We start from the raw sequence: 23,085 nt of genomic DNA on the forward strand, positions 1-23,085 counted from the left end.
TATTTAAATAATTAGAGGTAATAAATTTTGCTTAAAATTTGTCCCTCTATGGATTAGTGGGGTTATTTTTAATAAAATAGTTCTCACCTCTGAGAAGGGGTGGCATCCACCCCCAGGGTAAAAGCGCGCGTTGGCACCATATCAGTTATGTTTCTTGAGGTATGCTCTAACTACTCACCAATTTTCATGTAAATCGATGGAGGTTTAACAAAATAGGAGGTGGAAACCTTTAATAACTGCGTTAACTTTCCCCTTTCATCCCTTATTGCTACTCCCTGTAGCCACTGAGGTGTCAGCCTGAAAGGGGTCATAATTATCAAAATACAATAGACACATTTCACATGCCAAACTCCATATTACTTATGACGATGATTTCTCGCCTCTAGCTCTTAGACTATAAAGCAAGAATCATATTATTATCATGCCCGCTCCGTTCCGGCACGTTCCGAAAAACCTGATTTTACAAAGAGTTGTCTGATACTATACGCTCCGGACAGTATGAATTGTTCATATTTAAAACCATTAAAATCAATATTTTTCGGAAACAAAACGCTACGTGCTGGAACGGATAATATTATGATTCTTCCTTTAATGTTACGCTCCCCCCCCCCCTTATAACTTATTTATTTTTAGCATATAAGCAGAACGCTCGGACAGGTCGATTTTTAAAATAATTATAGTAAAATAGCATTAATGTTTCGAACTATACGCGATCCCTCTTCAAGTGACAGTCATAACTTTGATTTTTAAATGTGAAAGTACATCATGTAACACCTCATTTAAAAGCTTTTGAAATACTTATTACAAAAATGTATAAAACTTCATTACTTTTTAAGAGCGTAGGCACAAAGTTTCTGTCCAATTCTTTTTTATGTGCATTCATTTTTTTCGAATAGGTATGAGAAAACTAATAGGTATTTTTAAAAAATTTAAACGGAGAATGAAAGATTAATTTAGTAGAGGACGAAATACTTATTAACGATGAAATACCTATAAATGAAGCAGAAAATTATCAAGAATGGAAAACTATTAGGCCTAGGCGACATCAGTTTAACGGACGAAGAAAAATTATAGTAGGTAGCAATAGAAATAGCGATGAGGTTAAGGGTGTTCCAAAAATTTCAACTCTACATGTTACAAGAATTAATAAAGAAATTACAACTGACTCTCTAACCCAGTTAATTAAAGTGAATTTTCCTGAAGCAACATGTGAAATTATTCAATCGAAACATCCAAAAATTTACTCATCGTTCAAAGTAAATATATGTTCAGGGAACTTCAACAAGGCCATGAATCCCGAAATTTGGCCTCACGGAGCTGTTGTAAGCCGTTTTTTTACCACAAGAAAAAACAGACAGAAGAAGCTTAGTTTTTGATCCAGATATTACATTATTAAATATCCCAAGTGTTAGTCAGAACACTGGTTTTAAATTGGATAGGTTAGAAGTATTCAATTCTCCTAATTTTGACACAGTTGGTAAAAATGCTTCAACTATCAATCAAAAAAGTTTTGGCTTACTTCATCAAAATATACAATGTGTATCAACAAGCATTGAAAAACTAGAGTTCTTCCTGCAGTGCGAAGGTCTACATAATGTATGTGTCTGTTTAACTGAGCACTGGAAATCTAAAGAACAACTAGAACTACACCATATAAATGGATTTTCTCTGGCTTCATCTTTCTGCCGTGACCAAGGGGAACATGGAGGGTCTTCAATCTATGTAAAAGAGGGTGTGGTTTGAAAGGAACGTTTTAGTATATGTTCTCAATCTGAGAAATATAATTTTAAAATGAGTGCTGTGGAAATAGACTATTGCCTTTTTAATTGTGTTGTGTTATATATTTATCTGCCTGGACGTGGCTCTATTGATATTTTTATTTCAAAACTGGATCTAATACTTGATGTACTAGTCTCCGAAGGTAAGGCTATAATATTAACAGGTGACTTTAATATACATAGATTTCAAATCAAATTCACTAAGTAAGCAGAACTTGGTAAATGTTTTAGATTCTTATGGCTTAACCGTAACTGTGAATGATTATACAAGAGTAACTGCAACTAGTAAAACTCAAATTGATTATATTGCTACAAACATAAATCACCAACAAAAAACAATGGTTGTGGAAAGTTTTATCTCTGATCATCGTGCGCAATTGTTCCAATGTAGCATTAACACAGACAATGATGCCTATATATTCATCCGTTCATATAGTGAAAGGAACATAAATTGTTTTGTTCAAACCCTTGAGTCAACAAATTGGTCAGAGGTATTTAATACAATTTCTGCTGAGGATAAATCATTAGCTTTTTTAAATACTATCCAAAATTACTTTCGGTCCCATTTTCCACTACTTAAATGTAAACCTGAAAAATGTACACGTTCGAATTGGTTTACGCAGGAACTGTACCATTTTACAGAATATTCAATTAAATTAAAAGCAGCAAAAACTAGTCACTTCATGAGACAGTTAAACGAATTATCAAATAAAATGAAATGTATTTGGCATTTAGTAAACTTAACAGTCGGGAAACAAAACAACTCAAAAGTACCTAGTGATAATAATAATAATTTAGCAGACAAATTTAACCACCATTTTGTTGAAATGGCTTCAAAGTTACTTGCCGCTTTGGATTCTACTAAAATAGGTGGGTTTACATCAGCATCAAAAAACCGTAATAGTTGTTCTATGTTTTTATATCCAACTAACCCACAGGAAATAACTAGTATAGTCGGAAGTTTTAAATCCAAACACAGTTGTGGTTTTGATCAGATTTCCCCTAAGTTATTAAAACAATGCATTCACGCTCTCGCAGATCCACTGACGGATATTTGTAATGCCTCTTTTCAACAAGGAATATTTCCTAGTATGTTTAAACTATCTATTGTAATCCCTTTATTCAAAAGTGGTGATAAAGATGACCTTAACAACTACCGTCCCATAAGTCTCTTATCTGTGTTTTCAAAGATAATTGAAACTCTGGTTTATACTAGAATAAACGCATTCCTAAAAAAGCATAGTGTCTTGCATAATTTTCAACATGGTTTTACATCTTCTAAGTCTACAACTACAGCTCTTGCAAATTTCGTCAGCTTAGTGCTGGATGCTTTGGACAGACGAGAGAAGGCATGTGGTTTATTTCTCGATTTGTCCAAGGCTTTTGATACTTTGGATCATAATTTGTTGCTAACAAAACTTGAGAGGATTGGTATTCGTGGTGTAGTTCTAAAATGGTTTACTTCCTACCTAGAAAATAGAAGACAAAAAGTAAAGATAACATCTAATGGACTTGTAAACGAATCAAACACATTGGATATCCATTATGGTGTCCCTCAGGGTAGTGTATTGGGTCCTCTACTTTTTATAGTATATATTAATGATATAGCTTTGGTAACTAATTCACTGAGTGGAGTTAACATCATCAGTTATGCGGATGATACCAACATTCTAGTCACAGCAACATCTGATAAAAATTTGCAAAATAAAACTACACAGATACTATATCCACCATCAACAGTTATTTCTTATCCAACAAACTAGTTTTAAATGAAGAGCAATCAAAGTATATGATTTTCACGTCAAATAATTTATTAAACCATCAAGCCACTATACAAGCAGCAATAGATAAAACAGACTGCACGAAGTTGCTGGGGATCCTGTTAGACAGTAATTTTAAATGGTCAAACCACATTTCTAATTTGAAATCCAGATTAAGTAGCGCATGTTATGCATTGAGAATTCTTTCACGTCTCTTTAATACATCAATATTAAAAACAGTATACTTTGCCCATTTTTACTCAATAGCCAAATATGGCATTGAAGTCTGGGGTTGTACCTCTGAATTAGAGCAGATATTCGTACTTCAGAAAAGAGCTATTAGGATAATTTATAAAATGAAATTTAGAGATTCTTGTAGAGGCATCTTTAGACAAAACAATATTCTTACTATTCCTGGTCTGTATATATTTTCGTGTATAATGTATTTACATTGCAAAATTTATGAATTCAATAAATTTCAATTTAACCATGTTTATTCAACGAGATTCAGAGACAATCACTTTATGCTTCCACAACATCGTTCTGTTTTGTTGGAAGGTAGCACACATTATGCAGCCATAAGTTTCTTTAACAAATTGCCAATAGATATACGAATGAATTTACATCAGCCAAACTTTCGGAGGAGTGTACATCAATACATTTGTGAGCTAGAGCCATATTCTAAAAATAACTTTTAAGTATGTTTTGTCATATTTATTAATTTATATACTTTTGTATGTCTGTAACTTTGACTTGTCTCATACATGTACTTTGTACAATGTCCAGGGCCGGCGATAACGGGCCTGCAAAGGATGCACTGCAGGCGGGCGCCCCTGTTAGGGGGGCGCCAAAATGAGCTTTTTTCTGCTGGTGTTATACAAAATACTAATTTAAAAGAAACAGAAGGGCGCCTATTGTAGCTTTGCAGACGGGCGCCTTATACCCTAGCACCGGTACTGACAATGTCGCATGTGATGAATAAATTTGACTTGACTTGACTTGATTACATTACTATCGATGGCCGAAAGTACCTGAAAACTCTATGTTTATTTTAATAAGTTACAGGGGGGAAGAGAAGAGAAAAATGAGTATGATTTGTAATTTTAAATATATCATTCAAAAGAAACTTTTTGTTTATTCTAAGGGACTTTCAGTTCTCGGTAATAAAGTAATCTTTCAATCTGCGTTTAAATTTTTTTAAAATATATATAGTAGAGGATCCGATATAAGGTCGATTTGCACCGATCTGTTTAATGGATAAAAATTATTTGATATGTCATTTAGCATGTTAACAATTACAAAAAACAAGGGTTGCCCGATCTAATCTTGTTCTAAATATTATTAATTAATAATTAAAAAATTACATTTTTTTATGAATTTTAAAAATAATTTTTCGACCCGGGCACATATTGTATCAGATTATTTGGATCATGCTAAACAAAAAAGGTCTTTAGTAATTTTTCTCTAAAGTTGATCGTTTTCGAGTTATAAACAATTTAAAACTGAAAAAAGAACGAAAGATGACAATTTTCAAGGCTCAAAAACGCAATTAAAAAATATCATTTTTGTAATCATCAAGTATTTACATAAATTCAAGTTCAAACCTTTTTCTGTCAAGTCTCGATAAGAATTTTAGCTACGTTTTATTATAAAACATATTTTTTTAATTGTTAATAAAGAAGGTTTCTTATGGGGACTTACTTACTTACTTTCCGTGTCCGGAACACCAACAACTTTAAATTCTGTATTTCCAATGGTTGGCCACATAGATGGCCCTGTCATTTGCTATAATTAAGTCTTGTTCTGTGCAGGTCTCTCTCATCTCTGTGCATGATAGTAGATGCCGGCTGGTCTGAACCGCGCCACAGTCGCAGGTATCGTCCTCCTGGTATCCCCATTTTTTCAGGTTACTAGCACAACGTGAAACGCCGGTTCTTAGTCTGTTTAGCGCTTTCCAAGTCGGATACGGTAAATTGTGTTCAGCAGCCATTTCCTCCGAGGGAGGAAAATGTGTCGCGGTAGCTGACGCTTGCCATAGGTGTATTCGGCGCATCTCTGGCGCTTCGGGGATGGATCTTGATGTTTTCAGGAAGCTTTTCCGAGATCTTAGTCTGCTTGGCTGAGTTTGGTGGTCATATAAGGGGTGTCTTCGGTCCGTCTCCTGCTTTTTCCGTTCTACCTCTGACGCGACCTTCCTCCTGATAGGTGGTGGAGCAATTCCAGCAATGGGGTATACCTCTTCGATAGGTGTCGATTTCAGGCAACCCGATATTATACGGACCGTTTCATTTAGAGCCACGTCGACGTTCTTTGCGCGAGCAGAGTTTGCCCATACTGGTGCTCCAAACCCCGCGGCCGAAAAACATAATGCCAAGGCAGAAGTGCGAAGAGTGTGTGGTTGTGCTCCCCATTTTGTATTAGTTAGCTTGCGGATGATATTATTTCTGGCACTTACTTTCTTCTTGACATCTTGACAGTGGTATCGGTAAGACAGAGTTCTATCTAGACGGACGCCAAGGTATTTTGGCGTCTTGTTGTGTTCCAGCATCTGATCACGCCATTCCACCTCCAGCGACCTTCGGGCATGCTTGTTTCTCAGGTGGAAAGCACATACCTGGGTTTTTGTGGGATTGGGTTTCAGATGGTTTTTATCATAGTATAGAGCTAAGTCTCCCAGGGCATATGTCAGTTTCACTTCGACTTCATTGAAGGTTCTTCCCTGAGCTGCCACCGCTGTATCATCAGCGTAAATAAATTGCCTTGTTTGTTGGTGTATGGGTTGGTGGTTGGTATATATGTTGTATAGAATCGGCGCGAGGACACTTCCCTGTGGTAGCCCATTTTTTTGGTCCCTCCACCGACTGTTCTTGGACTGGAGCGTTACGCAGAAGCGTCTATTCTGGAGGAGACATTTCACTAACCTTGTTAGTCGGAAATCCTTTGTAGTTTCGTAGAGTTTTGCGAGTAGCCGTTGATGGTTAACTGTATCATAGGCGGCAGTTAGGTCTATGAACGCTACTCCTGTTATTTCCTTCCATTCAAAACCATCTTCAATATGTTGGGTGAGATTAAGAATTTGACTGCAGCAGCACTTTCCGGGCCTGAATCCTGCTTGTTCTGGAATAATTTTAGTCTCCACATATTCTGCGATCCGGTTCAGTATCATTCTTTCAAAGGCCTTGAAAAGGTGGCACAAGAGAGATACAGGTCTAAAACTCTTTGTATCCGCCGGATCCTTCCCTGGTTTTAAGAGGGCTACCACTCTAGCTTTTCTCCAGATTTTGGGGATTTGTAATGTACGGATGCAGCAATTCATCATTTTTACGAGCCACTCTACGGTTTTTAGTCCAAAGTTCTTTATTTGCTCTGTTCGTATGTCGTCCAGGCCAGCCGCTTTATTATCTTTCATTTGATGGATCGCGCCTCTCATCTCCTCTAGACAAAAAGAGGTACCTAGAACATCTCTTTCTTCGTCGATATTCCGTTGAGCTCTCAACTTGTTCTTTCTTGATGTCGTCTTACCGTTCATTAGAAGATGATGGGCTATCTGATCGGGTGTGACTCCTGTCATGTTGACTGCCGGAGCAGCGGGATCGTTGCCAAGATTCCGAATCAGCTTCCAGGCACGTCTGCTGTTTTGTTTCATGTCCAGACTCGTGACCAGCTTGCACCACCTTTCCGTTCTGTTGGAGGATATCGCATGTAACATTTCCTCTCCAGCCTGTATTGTCGCTTCCGAGAAAGGGTCTTCTTCATATAGCTGTTCGTGTCTTTTGGGTTTTAGATTCTTCATTGAGCCCCGCTATGTATTCAGTTCGACAACCTCTAGGGATAAATTTCCGTGATACTTGCTTTACGATTTCTACAAATTTATCGTATGAATCAGGGCAAGGTTCTAGCTGGGAAACTTCTTGATCCAATGTTTCAGAGAATTTTTCCCATTTTGCTTTAGTAAAGTTGAACCTTCTCTTGAAAGGAACAATTTCGTATCTGATTGCCGCGTTGGAAAGACAAATTATTGGTGTGTGCTGTGTCTTTGGGAGGGCGCTTCCAACGATTTTTGTCACCTGGTCTCCAATTCTGTCGCTGACAAATATATTGTCTGGGTTGTAACCTCTGCGCCATCTTCCGCTGTTGAACGACGCAGGCTGCTTTGGATCGTGAATAAGTTTTAGGTTCATGCTTTCAGCCCATTTTTCTAGTTCTTCGCCATTGGAATCTGTTTCGTTGTAACCCCACGCGACACTGTGACAGTTGAAGTCACCCAGTACGAATTTGATTTGCTGTGATTGAAAGTTATTCGATTCCTCAAAAGCAAAGTCAGCGTTTGGTGGTTTATAGATTGACGTTACTGTACAGGAGTTTATCTCCACTGTGAGGATCTCGATGTCATTTTGATCTGTTAGAGATGTGGATGTTACGTCGATATCTGGTCTGACGAAGACTGCGCTACCATATTGGTCGTGTGGTCTCTCCAGTATGAGCTTCATACCCCGAATCCTTGGTCTGCGGCTTGCAGTACCTCTATGGGTTTCTTGAACCAGTAGAACATCGACACCATGTTCTCTGCACATATTAGACAATAGGTCTTCTTTATCTGCTGATAGTCCTTCAATATTAATTGAGGTCGTCATCAAAAATGGCCTTGATAAAGACCGTTTTGATTTTGATTGCATCTGTGTTGTTGGTGCACCGGTGTTGAAAGGATTAGCCGACATTACTCGTTTCCAGGGGACGCCCGATTGTATTCACAAGTGATCACAATCTACGTGGAGGCTCCTTTCATGTGCCCCTCTTATGGGGAGACGGGCATTAACAACTAAAAAACAATGTTTGAGAATAAAATAAGTCTAAAAGACTTAAGAACTGATAGAATAAGGTTTGAACTTGAATTTATGTACTTCGTAATTCCAAAAATTATATTTTATACTCATGTTTTTGAGCCTTAAAAATCGTTATCTTTCGTTCTTTTTTCAGTTCTAAATTGTTTATAACTAGAAAACGATCAACTTTAGATAAAAAATTACAAAAGTCCTTTTTTGTTTAGAATGACCTGAAAAATCTGAAATATCTGCCAGAGTCGAATTTTTTTTAATTTATAAAAAAATGTATAGTTAGAACAAGATTAGATCGGGCAACCCTTGTTTTTTGTAATTGTTAACATGCTAAATTACATATCCAATAATTTTTATCCATTAAACGGATCGGTGCAAATCGACCTTATATCGTATCTTAGACTAATATTAGTTTTCACAGGATTCGAAAGAAAAGAATGCATTTAAAATGAATTGAACTGAAATTGTACGCATAAGTTCTTAAAAAATATTAAAGTATTATACATTTTTGTAATCAGTATTTCAAAGGCTTCTAAATGAGGTGTCACATCATGTACTTTCCCATTTAAAAAATCAAAGTTATGACTGTCACCTGAAGAGGGATTGGGTAAAAAGTCCGAAACATTGATACTATAATATGCTTTCATTATTTTAAAAATCGATCTGTCCGAGGGTTTTGCTTATGTGCTAAAAATAAATAAGTTAATAAGGGGGGGGGGGGTAACACGTATTCCAGCGCACTGTATGAAATAATGTAATATTATAGAATATCGGCCATAAAAACCTACATTCGTCCAATGTTTCAACTTTAGTGCAGATTTATTTTTTCTTTGTTTGTCTGTGTTATTGCTTACCTATATAGGACGGTAACGCCACGCATGCTGGTCCAGGACCTTTGAATTCAGCAGCGATGGGGCCACGACGCTTTGTTGGGGTCCAAGGTCGCTGTGTCATTCCACCCATTATTAATCTGTGCACAATAAAAAATTGTTATAAGAGCTAACAACCTGTAAAATTTATGTAACATAATCACCAAATACGTTTCCAACGCAAACGAATAAATTATTAATTTTTAAAAACCATAATGCGGAAAGCAAAATTGATTGATACTGTTTTATTCTTTCATCAGTAAATAAAAACAATTACGTATCAAAAAAAGTATCACTTCTAAAATTCTAAATTTTAAAATATGTATATCTATTTTAATTGTATTATCGAGAGAATGACATTTTGGCATTTGGGACATACATATTTTAAAAAACTCTTGAAAATATAAAGTAGAAATATTATAAAAACTAAAAACATGTCAACATTTTCTTTATTTATCGCTGAACCAACATAATATAACCACCAGAAACTTTAACATATTATGTTCATTTTTCGAAAAAAGACAAAATACATGTTTATAAAAGCAAATCTACTTAGGTGTAAATTAAAGCCGGACGGTCAGATAATAGAACAAGTGGTAGAATTTAAATATCTAGGCATCACATTATCTAGCTACGGAAAGCTCGAAACGGAAGTGGAAGATCAAGTAAATAGAGCAAACAGAGCCGCAGATGCTTCAATGAAACAATATGGAGAAATAAAAATATCGGTAAAGAGATAAAAGGCAGAGTTACACAGAAAAACAGTCATCAGACCAATAATAACATATGCGGCAAAAACAAGACCTGACAAAGACAGGACAAAAAAATGCTAGGAATAGCAGATATGAAAATCCTTACAAAAATCGATGCAGATGGTAAGACACTATGGGACAGAACTAAAGGTACAGATATGACGGTGATGCAAGGTGGGGAACATCAATGAGTGGATAAGAAAGAGAAGAATATAATGAAGCGATCCTATAAGTCATAATATAACAACAAATAGAGTAGTAAAGGCGGCGAGAGGCGGTTCCTCAATAAGAAGCCGATTAGTGGAAAGAACCACGAAAACGATGAAACGATAACTGACTAGAGACACATTAAAAAACAAACAGAGTCTTGTTTACACAGAAAGAAGAAGAGGTCTAGAATTAAAGGATGATTTTTTTACCCTAAATCTTGTAGGTTTCACTACAAGTATAAAGAGTACGTAATGAATTTTTTTTAAAATGATAGGGAGTTGGTAACATCAATAATTGTGGAAATAATATTATTGAAAGACATGTCCGTTAATATGTACTACTAGAAAAAAGAAACACAACAGAATTGAAAGAATTATAAAATCAAATATGTCGTTAACAAACACCGGAAAAAAAATTGCTAAAAACATAAATAAAAATAGTTGGTATAGAAAATGAAGGACTGTGAAGACAAGAAAAAGTTGATAAACAGAAACACGCAGCCTGTAGCAAATTCTGTTAATCATTTATCACAAAAATACAAAGAAAATTGCATTCGAAAAAAAAATCTATAGGTATGAAAGCATTAACAGATCAATACACGCAAACTCATAACGGACTGTTGATTGACTGTTGACAGCCAAGAACTTCTGGCTGTCAAGCTGTCCTAGCCAATGTGGTGAAAGATGTCTACGGAAGGCAGATCCATAAACAAAAAGTCAAATCTAGCGAACTAAAAATATTCTTATAAAAATTTAGAACAATAAGACGCACTGAAAACATTAAGCTGAAATTACCTAGTAACAAAAAACGCTTTACGGAAGGGTCGCCCGAGAACTTTATCGTACCGATCTATTATCGTTATGGTGCTAGATACTGGCATTCTATAAAAATAACAAAGTTACTCGTTATTTTGATATTTTAGAATTTCAAATTAGTTCATTTTTCTGAGAAATTAATAGTTTACATTATTTACATTTCATTCTATTTCGATTATGCCAGTCAAGATATTATCTCCGAATTCTATCCTACTGCATGGGTTTTAAGGAAATTTTGGGACTAGCCCATTCTCCTAATTCAAAGTCAATCCTATATACTATGGCGCTTTTATCATGGGGGCGGTTCCCACCACTTCTTAGGGGTGAAATATTTTTATTTTCGAATTACGTGGAGAAAAAGGAAGATTTTTAAGAAAATTTAAAAATTCATTCTATAATTTGATCACATTTTCTACAAAAACCATTCATTTTAAACTCGTTCAACTTTTTGAAAGTAGAAGTAACACTATATTAAAAGGTATTGCAAAAGAAAAACAATACATTTAAATTATGTTGGATGGGGAGTTAAATGTATATACTTTTCATTTTTCCTTACAGTACATTAGTCATATATTTTTTTACACCATATCTCGCTTAATTTGTATGTAACCGACATTTAACGGTGCTCGTTGTAAAGGCCTTTTCAAACTTTCAAATTTGAGCATGCACCAAAAAACAAACTATTTTCAGCTACCATATCTCTTTTTGTATTATAAATAGAACATTTACGAAGGAACGAATCTCTTTATTATTTATAATCTAAATAATGTTTTATATAGTGTTTTTAGTTCGATGCATAGTTTTTAAGGTATTCACAAAAAATCCGTCGGAAAAGGTGTCATTTTTCAATGAAAATGGCCAATTTTCAACTACGCATAACTCAAAAATTATTGAGTTCTCAAAAAAAAGTATAGACCAGTTTTTGCTTAGACATAGGTTCTTTAGCCACTTCCGTGCTTATTTTGACCAACAAATTTTCCACCCCCTTGAAGAAGTGGGAACCGCCCCAAGATAAAAGCGCCATAGCATATAGGGTAGATTTTGTTTCTTGAGCTATTCCCTACTTACTGTGAAAATATCAAGTACATCAATGTAGTAGGATGGAATTCGGAGCCAAATACCCTCATTGACTGCCCTACAATAATGCTCTGCTATGATCGCGTGAGAGAGGACACACTTAAGATTATAGCAAAATTTCTATTTACCGTAACTTTTCGAGTTTTTGAGGTACAGCAACGAATTTTATGTCATTGGAAAGGTAATTTTGCATTCTTTCAAAATATGTAAAAATATACAGGGCGCATCTAAAAAATTAAGATTTTTTATTCATTTCCGGTTCAACCGGAAGCCATATTTTTGGTAAAATTTATTGTGATAATAGATAATAAAGTACCATATATGTCTGCAAAATTTAAAATTTAAGTTTCTATTATGAAGGAAGTTACGGGCACTCAAACATTTTTTAATAAAAAATTCATAACTCGCCTCCTATAGGGAGTTAAGAAATTTGACTATCATTCCATTTACCGATAGGATATCAAAAACGTATCAAAAAATAAAAAAATTCTTTGGAGCCATTTTTGAGAAAATCTAGTTCAAATTTATGTCAAATTTTGACCCCTTAAATATAGGCAACCCGTAACTTTTTCTGAAAAACGATAACATTCCTCTTATAGCCCCATCTTTAGGCTATATAACGACGTTTTCAAATTAAACTTATCTTAAACAAGTTTTTAGATAGGGAGCGAAATGTGTCGGGTGGGCGGTCGGCCATGTTGGCCGCCATTTTGAATTTGGAAATGTCAAATTCCGTATTTTTATTTACCTATCGATGAGCTTACTTTGAGTTGAATTTCATTCATTTCGGTAAAAATTTGCAAAAATAACTCCCCTATTTCGGCCCCCCCTTGAGAGGTTTTTTTAAAGCTTAGTTTCTCGACAAAATTCTCTTAAACTTACTCATACCGAATTTCATCAAAATCGGTCCGGTAGTTTTTGCTGGGCGGTGGCGACATACGTACGTACGTACGTATGTGTACGTATGTATACGCATGTATCATACTTCCGACATGTTTTTTTTTTATTTGCTTTTTAGACTTAGCGGGACTCAAAACGTCGAAAAAAAAGTGAAATCTGAAAAAAATTTTTTTGCACGATCCTATAACTTTATCTATTATACTATACTACGTATATAGTACGATAAAGTAAAAATCAGTATTAAATTTTAAAAAAATAATTTTAAAAAATATGATAATTTTGAAACCCATGGATTTTTATAAATAAAAAATAAGTATATAAACAGTTGTTATCCATTTAACACGTTATCTCAAGTTTTAAACGATTTATTACCACATTAGGTATTAATAATTCATATTTTTTTTATTATATAAGACCAAGCGTATGACTTCATACTAAATTCTTAGAAAATCCTTGCAAAAACTAGTTTTAAAAGAACTTTGTGTATATAGCAACAATACTACTAAGTAAACATTCTTAATTTAATGCAAAGATCAAAGATATTTAAATCATATATATGCAGAATGTAGAATGTTTTCAAATAAGGAAATGACTATTTTTACACGCTACATACACAAAGACGGTATGCTTTTCTTTATTGTCTGTATTGTGGACGGAAGTTGCTCAGCGGACATACTCATAAATAATAGATAATCTAATCAAATTTGAAAATTACCGAAACAATATTCGATTCAGAGGTGTTCATAGCCCCACTGAAGACGTCTGGGGAGACAAAAACGTACCTACGTATGAGATGGTGGATCACTTCTGAACCGAAATGAAACATAAGCTGTTTTTTAATATTTCATTTTACTCATATTTTGAGTATACGGGATCAACTTTCGTTGGAATTTTCTCCTAGACGAATAGACAGAATGTGACTGCATATTTTAGAGCCCCTTTCGTCTTCTTTATTCGTTGTCTCCTTGCTTTATAAATTGTAAAAGGGAGATATTAAGGATGTTACCAGAAAGTGAGTCTACGAGAAGTTTAAGATTTATTGTTTTGATCTGGGACTTCCCATTTCTCCCAACAATATTCGACTTAAAAGTACTTTCATTATACAAGCGTTTAATTTTCTATATATTAACCTTTTCGAGATATAAATATTGACCAATATATGACCATGATAAATTTGTATATTTTTTATCAATCAAACGATATGACTTTCATTTATAAACAAGTAATTGGACTTCGTAGGTCCTAGGTTTTCTTTCACCCAAAGTAATCGAAAATAGAACTGGAAGTCGATATTTGAACTCTTCGTGTAACTTTGCGTCGATTGATATACGATTTTACTAATTTTGAGTCATTTTTACCAAACTTTGGTTCATCATTATTTAAACAGAAACGACTTCAAAACCGGACTTAAAGATTCAAGCTCAACTTTTCAATACGCTTCGATTGATGTGTTACATGTACTATTTCTGCGACTATAATGGCACTTCTGGTCAGAACTTTTTAACCGGAAATTATATAAAAACCACAATTTTACATTTGTTTTCATCTTGCTAAGGCACGTCGAATGATATATCGCTTATACTATTTTCGAGTTTAAAACAGTAGGTTACGGTTGCAACTCTAAAACCGGAAGTCTGATGACAAATTTCTCATATTTAACACCATCCTTGGAGTATAAGCTTTCATTCGACATCTCATTTTTCATTCTATCTGTATTAATAACGGATGAGTTGTATTCGCAGATGGACAAACAGACGGACAGACAGTCATGAAACCGGAAGTATATATTTGTTTTCGTCTTGCGAAAGCGCGTCGAATAATATATCACTTGTACTATTCCGCTGACTTTAAAACAGTACTTCTGGTTGCATTTCTAAAACCGGAAGTCCTAGGCCAAAATTATCACCTTTAGTACCATCCTTGGAATATAAGCTTTCATTTGACACCTCATTTGTCATTATACCTGGTATAATGACCGAGGAGTTATATTCGTGGTCGGACGGACAGACAGACCGACAGCCTAGATCAAATTTCTCACCTTTAGTACCATCCTTGGATTATAAGATTTCATTTGACACCTCATTTGTCATTCTACCACGTATAATGACGGAGGAGTTGTGTTCACAGACAGACAGGCAAACAGACAGATAGACAGACAGACAGACGGACGTGGATAATTGAAAGTTTTCACATTTTTTCAAAATTGGGTGAAAACAAAATGATACCCGTTGATGATGAGCCGTTCATCGTACATCAAGCGGCATGCAAAGCCTCCCATGACAACATAACCAGGTCGTGACACTCTTTAACCAAAGTCATAGTTTGGGCATACTATCCAAAAACTGGTAGACGTCGATCTTGATTTATCTCCCCAAAAAGAAAAACGCAAGAGAATGTGATGGTTACCGCACCATCAGCTTATATCCCATGTGCTACAATTATTACTACAAGTTATCATCTTCTTCCTATGCCATGCTCGATTATCGTACGTTGCTCTCAAATTGGCTATACAAGTTTTGTTGACGACAGCTCAAAAAAAGGAAGCAATTCCCTCAGGTTTCTAAGCCATGACGTTCTTCGTCGACCTAGTCCCTCTCCTTCCTACTATAGTGCCTTGTATTATTAAATTAAGTACCTATGTTATATTATATCTCTCTGGGTGAGGCCTAACATGGTCATGATATTCCAGTTTGCGATTATTGACTGTTTTGACCACTTCCGTAATTTTTCCCATCTTCTGCAAAACAACCTCGTTACGAACTCTACCAAAAAGTTAGTATATATGTTATAGTCAAAGCCCGAATTTCAGGCACTCCTAGATTTGACTAGGCAATCCTCAGGTCTGACTGACGGTCTTAGTCAAAGCCCGAAATAAATTACAGTCAAACCTAGACTCGTCAAACCCCGATCAGATATTAAAATGTCGTAATTTGTTAGATTTGGTTTAATAAAACGTCATTTTTGTTAATGTTGACTATTTTTATATTGTCGTAATTAAAATAAAAAAATTAGTGTTTATTGTCACACGTTGGGGCATTATGGCATTTAGAGTTGCACAATACGTTAGACCTTTTACACTTACGTAATATGAAAGAGCAGTTCTTTTTTTTTTTTCCCTGGAAGCCGTCTGTTGTGAACCGGTTGTACTGCAGCCACTTGGCTTATTGTACATCTTCCATTGTTTATGAAACCCATTCCAGAATTCTGAAACCCTGTACCAGCTTGTACAGGTCTAGTGGGTGGGTGCCATATAATTTTGGAGTCATTTCGATGTCTCCGAAAAGTGTTTGCCGCCTCCGATCCAATGCCTCACAGTCATGCAAAATATGGTTGACTGTTTCAGGTTCTCTGTTACAGAGTCTGCAGCTCAAGTCTCCATGAAACAGCCCCATTGTATGCAGGTGACCCTTAACTGGCGCATGTCCAGTGAGGAAACCTGTTATGACTCTGAGCTGATTCCTGCTTGTTTTCAGCAGTAACTCAGCTCTACTAGCACATGTCCGTCCGATATACATCTTGCCATGTGTTTGACCGGGTACACTCTCCCAGTGTGAGTTGTGTTGGCTTCGGATCCAGGCTTTTTTTCGTTCACGGACGGTGCTTTTTGGCACTCCCACGGCCGGCTCTGGACCCAGGTATTTTGTAGCTGATGCTCTCTTGGCAAGTGCATCAGCTCTTTCATTGCCGTATATGCCCCGATGACCTGGAACCCATACCAGTATAACACTGTTATGTTGTGCCAGTCTATCAAGTTCTTGTCGACATTCCCACACCAGCCTAGAGTTCACCTTAGGGCTTATAAGAGCCCCAATGGCTGCTTGGCTATCTGTGCATATGTTAACCCGCTGCAGTTCGAATGCCCTCAGGTTGTTTTCTCTTGCACACTGCAAGATTGCAAAAATCTCTGTCTGAAATACGGAGGTACATTCTCCCAGTGGAATAGAAATGTTGAAATTTCCACCACTATAGAATATTCCTGCGCCCGAACCGTCTGCAGTTTTAGACCCGTCCGTATACCAGGTGCAACCCTGCAGTCTGGGTCGAGAGTTTCCTCTGTCCCATTCGTCTCGTGGGCAAATGTCCACTTGAAAAGGTACTTCAGGCATATATCTTGATGTCATATGGTCATAAATCATCATCCATTCGGCATCATTAATTTCATTCGTTATTTTACTATGTCCTGATTTAACTGGTACGTTGCTCAGGTTTTCTCGCAGTCTATAATAGCCCATTCTCGCCTCACCTCTTATTGTTATATGTACAGGAGGGAGATCCAGTAGTGCCTCCATAGCTGCCGTAGGTGTGCCCCTCATAGCCCCCGTGATCCCGAGACAAGCAAGTCTTTGCACCTTGCTTAATTTGATGATGGCACTTTTTTGCTGCACTTTTGGCCACCATACCACTGATGCATATGTAATTGTGAGTTTTACTACCATGTTATAAGTCCAATATACCATGTCTGGTCTCAAACCCCACATTTTTCCATGAGTACGTCTGGCTACCATTAACGTAGATACCGCTCTCTTCGTTATTCTTTCTATCTGCTGATTCCAAGTAATTCTTGAGTCTAATATTATCCCGAGATACTTTACTTCACTCACCAGATTTAAATGTATACCATTTAGACTTAGAGGACCCAATTCCTCTGAATTCCTTCTTTTAGTAAATTTCATGATTTTGGACTTTAGAGGACTGATGTTAAGCCCTACATTTGAAGTCCATTCTGTAACTACTGTCAGAGCCTGTTGCATTCGATCTCTGACTGTACCATTAAATTTTCCGTGGGCTAAGATGACTAGGTCATCCGCATAGCCCAGGACGTGATGCCTATCGTTGTCGAGTCTAGCTATCAGGCCATCCATGACCAGATTCCACAATAGAGGAGATAAGACTCCCCCCTGTGGGCAGCCTCTGGCTACCTGAGCTGACACTGTATCCCCTAGCAACGTAGCATATATCACACGGCTTCTCAGCATGCAGTCTATCCATCTACAGCTTGTTTCGTCTATTCCTTTTAGACGGATCGCCCTTGTGATCGCTTCGTAAGAGGTGTTGTCAAATGCTCCCTCAATATCGAGAAATGCACCCAACATCACCTCTTGGTTTTCTAGAACGTACTCCACTCTCTGTACAAGATGGTGCAGTGCCGTTTCTGTGGAGACTCCCGCTCGATATGCATATTGTCCCCGATGTATCGGACTTTCAACCAATACACCATCCCTGATATGCCTATCGAGCAGTTTTTCTAAGGTCTTCAGTACGAATGACATCAGACTTAATGGCCGCAGAGACTTGGCCCTTTCCTGTCCGATTTTGCCAGGTTTGGGTATAAAAGCCACCCTTATCAGCCTCCATGCTTTTGGTATGTACCCAGCCCTAAACTAGCCTGCAGTATCTTACACAATTTTTTGAAAAGAAGGTCGTTTCCCTTCTGTAGAAGTATTGGATAAATCCCGTCCGGACCCGGTGATTTATATGGCTCGAATGAGTTTATTGCCCATTTGATTTTGTCCTGGTTTATAACTTCTTTTGCCACATGCCAGTTTTCCCTAGAACCATAATTCATGATATCCAGTCCGGTTTGCCATGTGTCTAGTGGTATCAGTTTTGTCTCAGACTCAGGAAAGTGCACCCTGAAAAGCTCTTTCAGGGTGTCTTCACCATTCTGAGTGTATTCACCTGACTCTTTTTGGAGCGAGGGAATACTTATCTGAGGGTCCTTTGAGAGAACTTTATGGAGCCTTGCCATTTCTGAAGTCCCTTCTATCTCTTCACAATGCCTTCTCCACGATTATCTTTTTGCCCTTCTCAGTTCCTTATTGTAGTCAGTCAGAGCTTTGCGATAATCGCCCCACTCGCCTGACCTTTTGGCGAAATTAAATTTTCGTCTAACCTCTGTCCTTTGATTTGCAAGATTATGATTCCACCAGGGAACTTTCCTGTTGGAATTCCTGACTATCTCCGGACAGTTGTCTTCGAACGCTGACGTGACAATCTCTTGAAATTGTTCGGCAGCCATGTCTAGGTCCAATGTATGCCTTATCTTCCCGTTAATCCTGCCTAAGCTATATTCTATGTCTGCTTGATATGCTTCCCAGTTTGTTTTACGAAAGAGCAGTTCTTACTGCAGTAGCATTTTATAAATCCTTGTCCTCCAAATTTAGAATCTTTTGTACTAATTTCTCTTACAGGTAGGGACAGCTTAACGTCTGGAACATAATATTCGAAATTAGGAAATTTCTCTTTGCATTCTCTTATCTGATTTCTTCAAGAAAATGTGTTTATTGTTCCGTATTTCGTACCAACTCTATATAAACCGTCAATTGTTTTATCTTGTATGCTACTCAAAATATTTCGAGCATGTTCATTGGCTCTATCAAAGCTGGGGATAGGTATTGGTACAGTTTTTCCGATCGAAATTGGAGGACATTTTTTTTACTTTATTTGTTTCATAGCATTAGCCTAGGCATGAAGACCTTCAATCGCATATCCTTTATTTTTATTTTAATCTTTTCTGTCTGTGCACAACGCATGCTCGAACGCGTGCCAAGGAGATGCTTGAAATATTTTGGGTATCATACAAGATAAAACAAATAATTGACGGTTTATATAGAGTTTGTACGAAATACGGAACAATAAACACACTTTTTTAAAGAAATCCAATAAGAGAATACGAGGAGAATTTTCCTAATTCCGAAGATGTTCCAGACGTTAAGCTGTCTCTGAGAAAAATTAGCCTAAGAAAAATTAGCACAAAAGATTCTAAATTTGAAGGACAAGGATTTATAAAATACCACTGCAATAAGAAGTGCTTTTCAAAACCATGTAAGTGTAAAAGGTCTAACGTATTGTGCAACTCTAAATGCCATAATGCCTCAACATGCGAGAATAAACACTATTTTTTTTTATTTTAATTACGACAATATAACAATAATAAACATTACAATTAAAAAATGATGTTGTATTAAACCTAATTTCACAATTTACGACATTTTAATAGCTGATCGGGGTTTGACTAGTCAAACCCCGATTTCATAAAATTAAATTTCGACCTTTGCCTGACCAACTTAGTCTCTCCTAGGTTTGACTAGTCAAAGGCCGAAACTGTAATTTATTTCGGTCTTTGACTAAGACCGTCAGTCAGACCTGAGGATTGTCTAGTCAAACCTAGGTGTGCCTGAAATTCGGGCTTTGACTATAACATACATACCATAAATGTTTGGTATAGGTATAATATATCATAAACTGGATAATTAATAAAACATGATTTGGATTTCGCCAAGTCCTAGGCATGACATCATCTTTTTTTATTCAAAGGTGATAGGCAATTAAGACAGGCTATAGATAATGATAACCTTATAATCATATAGAATGTATAATATAAGCAGAAAACGAAAGTGCGCAATAATGAACAACTTTCAAAACAAATTGAAATTAAATGTAAGGTGAAACAAGGATACGTATTATCGCCAATCGTTTTTAATGCTTACTCCGAAGAGATCCTGAAAATGCTCTTGATGGCGAAGCAACCGGAATAAAGGTAAATGAAGTTACCATTAACAACGTTAGACAATGCGGATTTGCGGATGATACTATCATATCAGCGGAAATATTGAAGATTTTCAGAGACTGCTGACCAGAATAGAAAAGTATTGATAAGTATGCGGTTTTACACTAAAAGTAAAAAAGAAAACATCTGTAAGAATGTCAGATACTCAAAAAACAACGATAATCTTCTAATAAATGGAACCAATATCTCGCTCTCTTGTCGTTTCCCCATTACTGAGGATCGTAATTTCTTCCAATATTTCTAATAATGTTTCTCCATTGGTCTCTATCTTCAGCTGCTCTAAGAGCTTCGCAGAATGAGTTTAAAGCTGAATTCTTTATTTGGTCGGATCATCTAGTTTGTGATCGTCCTCTTGAGCTTCTCCCCGGAACGATTCCAGAAACAATTAATCTCTCCAAACTGTCGTCACCTCTGCGAACCACGTGACCAAAGAATTGCAGTATTCGTTGCAGACATATTTTGGACAGCCTTTTTTTAATCTTGAGTTGGTTTAGAATGGAAACGATTGTCCTATGAGCTGTCCAAGGTATGCGCAGCATTCTTCTCCAGCACCACATCTCAAAGGCATCAATTTTTTGGCGCTCGCATGCGCGAAGTGTCCAAGTCTCTGCTTCGAATAGAAATATTGAGAACACAAGGGCATTCACCAGTGTCATCTTGATATTTTGAGAGATAGATCTGTGTTTCCAAACTTTAGTTAGGCGACTCATCGCATTTTTTGCCATAACAATACGTCTCCAAACTTCTGCTTCACACTTACCCTCTTTAGTTATACTAGACCCGAGATAGACAAAGGTGTTTACTATCTGGTATTCTTGTAACATGTTAGTCAGTTGAATAGTGTCAAATCTGTCGACCACCATTATTTTTGTCTTAGCTTTATTGATTTTTAGACCAACTTTATTGCTTTCGTACTCAACTCTTCGCAGCAGATCAAACATTTCTTGCTCATTTGTTGCTATAAGTGTAGTGTCATCAGCAAATCTTAAATTGGAGATTTTCCTACCAGCTACTGTTACTCCACCAACCCATCCTTCTAAAGCCATTCTCATGACATGTTCACCATAAATGTTGAATAAGTCAAGTAACAACACGCATTCTTGTCTAACACCCCTCTCGGTCTTGAATTGGTTTGAGAACTTATGATCTAGTCGTACTGTCGCTATATTGGACTGGTACAGATTTTTAATAAGTGTCACCAGGTGCATTGGTGCGCCCATTTCTATTAAACCAATATAACGGAGTGGAATAATATACATATCTGGGAATAATTACTACCTCCACACGTGATTACTGCCAGTAAATTAAAATCAGGACAGAAAAGACTCTGGGCAAACTTCAACAAAATAAGGAGAGTGCTCTGCAGATGACATTTAAAGTTCTAGCTGGGAGTTGACTTGGCGAGGTGCTATGTTTTTTCCACTTTGTTTTGTGAAATAGAAGCTTGAACCTTGAACGCAAAATCAATACAAATATTGGAATCATTTGAGTGGTGTGCATAGAAGAATTTAGGAAATAACTTGTTATCTAACCTTGTAGAACACCAGTTGATAAAATTGATGGTCCAATGAAATTCTAGTTTTCTAATCTAGCTCTTAATGGATAGCCTTGAGCTTTGGTGAATTCTTATTATCTTTATTCAGAATTAAGTATCCACCATTGGACTCTTTGCGCCGTTTCTAGAAGACTAGAGCTTGCACCATATTTTATAATTTTGTTGTAATCCTCGTAATACTACACATAGTTTCAAAAGTACCCCTCGTATTCACGATGTTTACGCTTTTATAAATCCGTATCTTTATCACATATTTAATGGGCCTTTTTTTATAGAAAATATACCTTTTTGGTTTTTTATTTTATTTGAATACCCATTTATACAAGGTGTAAACATTTGAAAAATTTATTCTGGAGAAATTTTTGAAAACGTTAATAAAAATGAATCGTACTTTAATTTCTGAGTTGGACCGTATAAGAATTATCGATTTAGTTGAAGAAGGCCATTCACAGCGGTTCGTGGTGGAAAGAGTGGGTGTTTCTCAGAGTGATGTCTCACGGATATGCAATAGGTTCCTGGGGACAAACTCGATACGGAATAGAGCTCGGTCTGGTAGACCCCGAGTTACCAATGATCGACGGAATGGATATATCAGAATTTTTATCCATATAAATTATTCTATGTCTGTACCAGCCCTCCAATGAAAATTCAGGCATGCTACAGGAGTCAGAGTATCGTTGGCTACAATAAGAAGAAGAATTTTAGACTCAGGTTTAAGGAGTCTTCGACCAATAAGAGTTCCTCAGCTACAACCTAGACATGTTTTGGACCGCCACCAGTGGGCTTAAGAACACATACAGCTCCCCCAACAGTTTTGGAATTTTGTGCTTTTTTCAGACGAGACCAGAATCTGTTTAAATAGTGATAACCGTCGAATTCGTGTGTGGCTAGTTGTGCAGCTCTTGTTGACTCTCCGTTGACTCTCTCTGTTGTGCTGTTGAAGAACACAGGTGGCCGACGAAAA

General features: G+C 36.6%; 1 protein-coding gene across 8 annotated transcripts in view; it reads right to left on the reverse strand.

Moving 5' to 3' along the window:
• LOC114329731 (outer dense fiber protein 3) overlaps nucleotides 1–23,085 on the reverse strand; it is a 118,028-nt gene that overhangs the window by 61,265 nt on the left and 33,678 nt on the right. For 7 of the 8 annotated variants that reach the window (XM_028278925.2, XM_028278927.2, XM_028278923.2 and 4 more), the window contains exon 2: nucleotides 9,228–9,343. In XM_028278925.2, coding sequence (XP_028134726.1) covers nucleotides 9,228–9,336 — 109 coding nt within the window. In that variant the 5' untranslated portion in view covers nucleotides 9,337–9,343. Of the gene's footprint in view, nucleotides 1–9,227; nucleotides 9,363–23,085 lie in introns of those variants that run through there. The other variant, XM_050642356.1, reaches the window with a different exon arrangement.

This window comes from Diabrotica virgifera, chromosome 1 (assembly GCF_917563875.1).
Source record: "Diabrotica virgifera virgifera chromosome 1, PGI_DIABVI_V3a".
NCBI lineage: Eukaryota > Metazoa > Arthropoda > Insecta > Coleoptera > Chrysomelidae > Diabrotica > Diabrotica virgifera.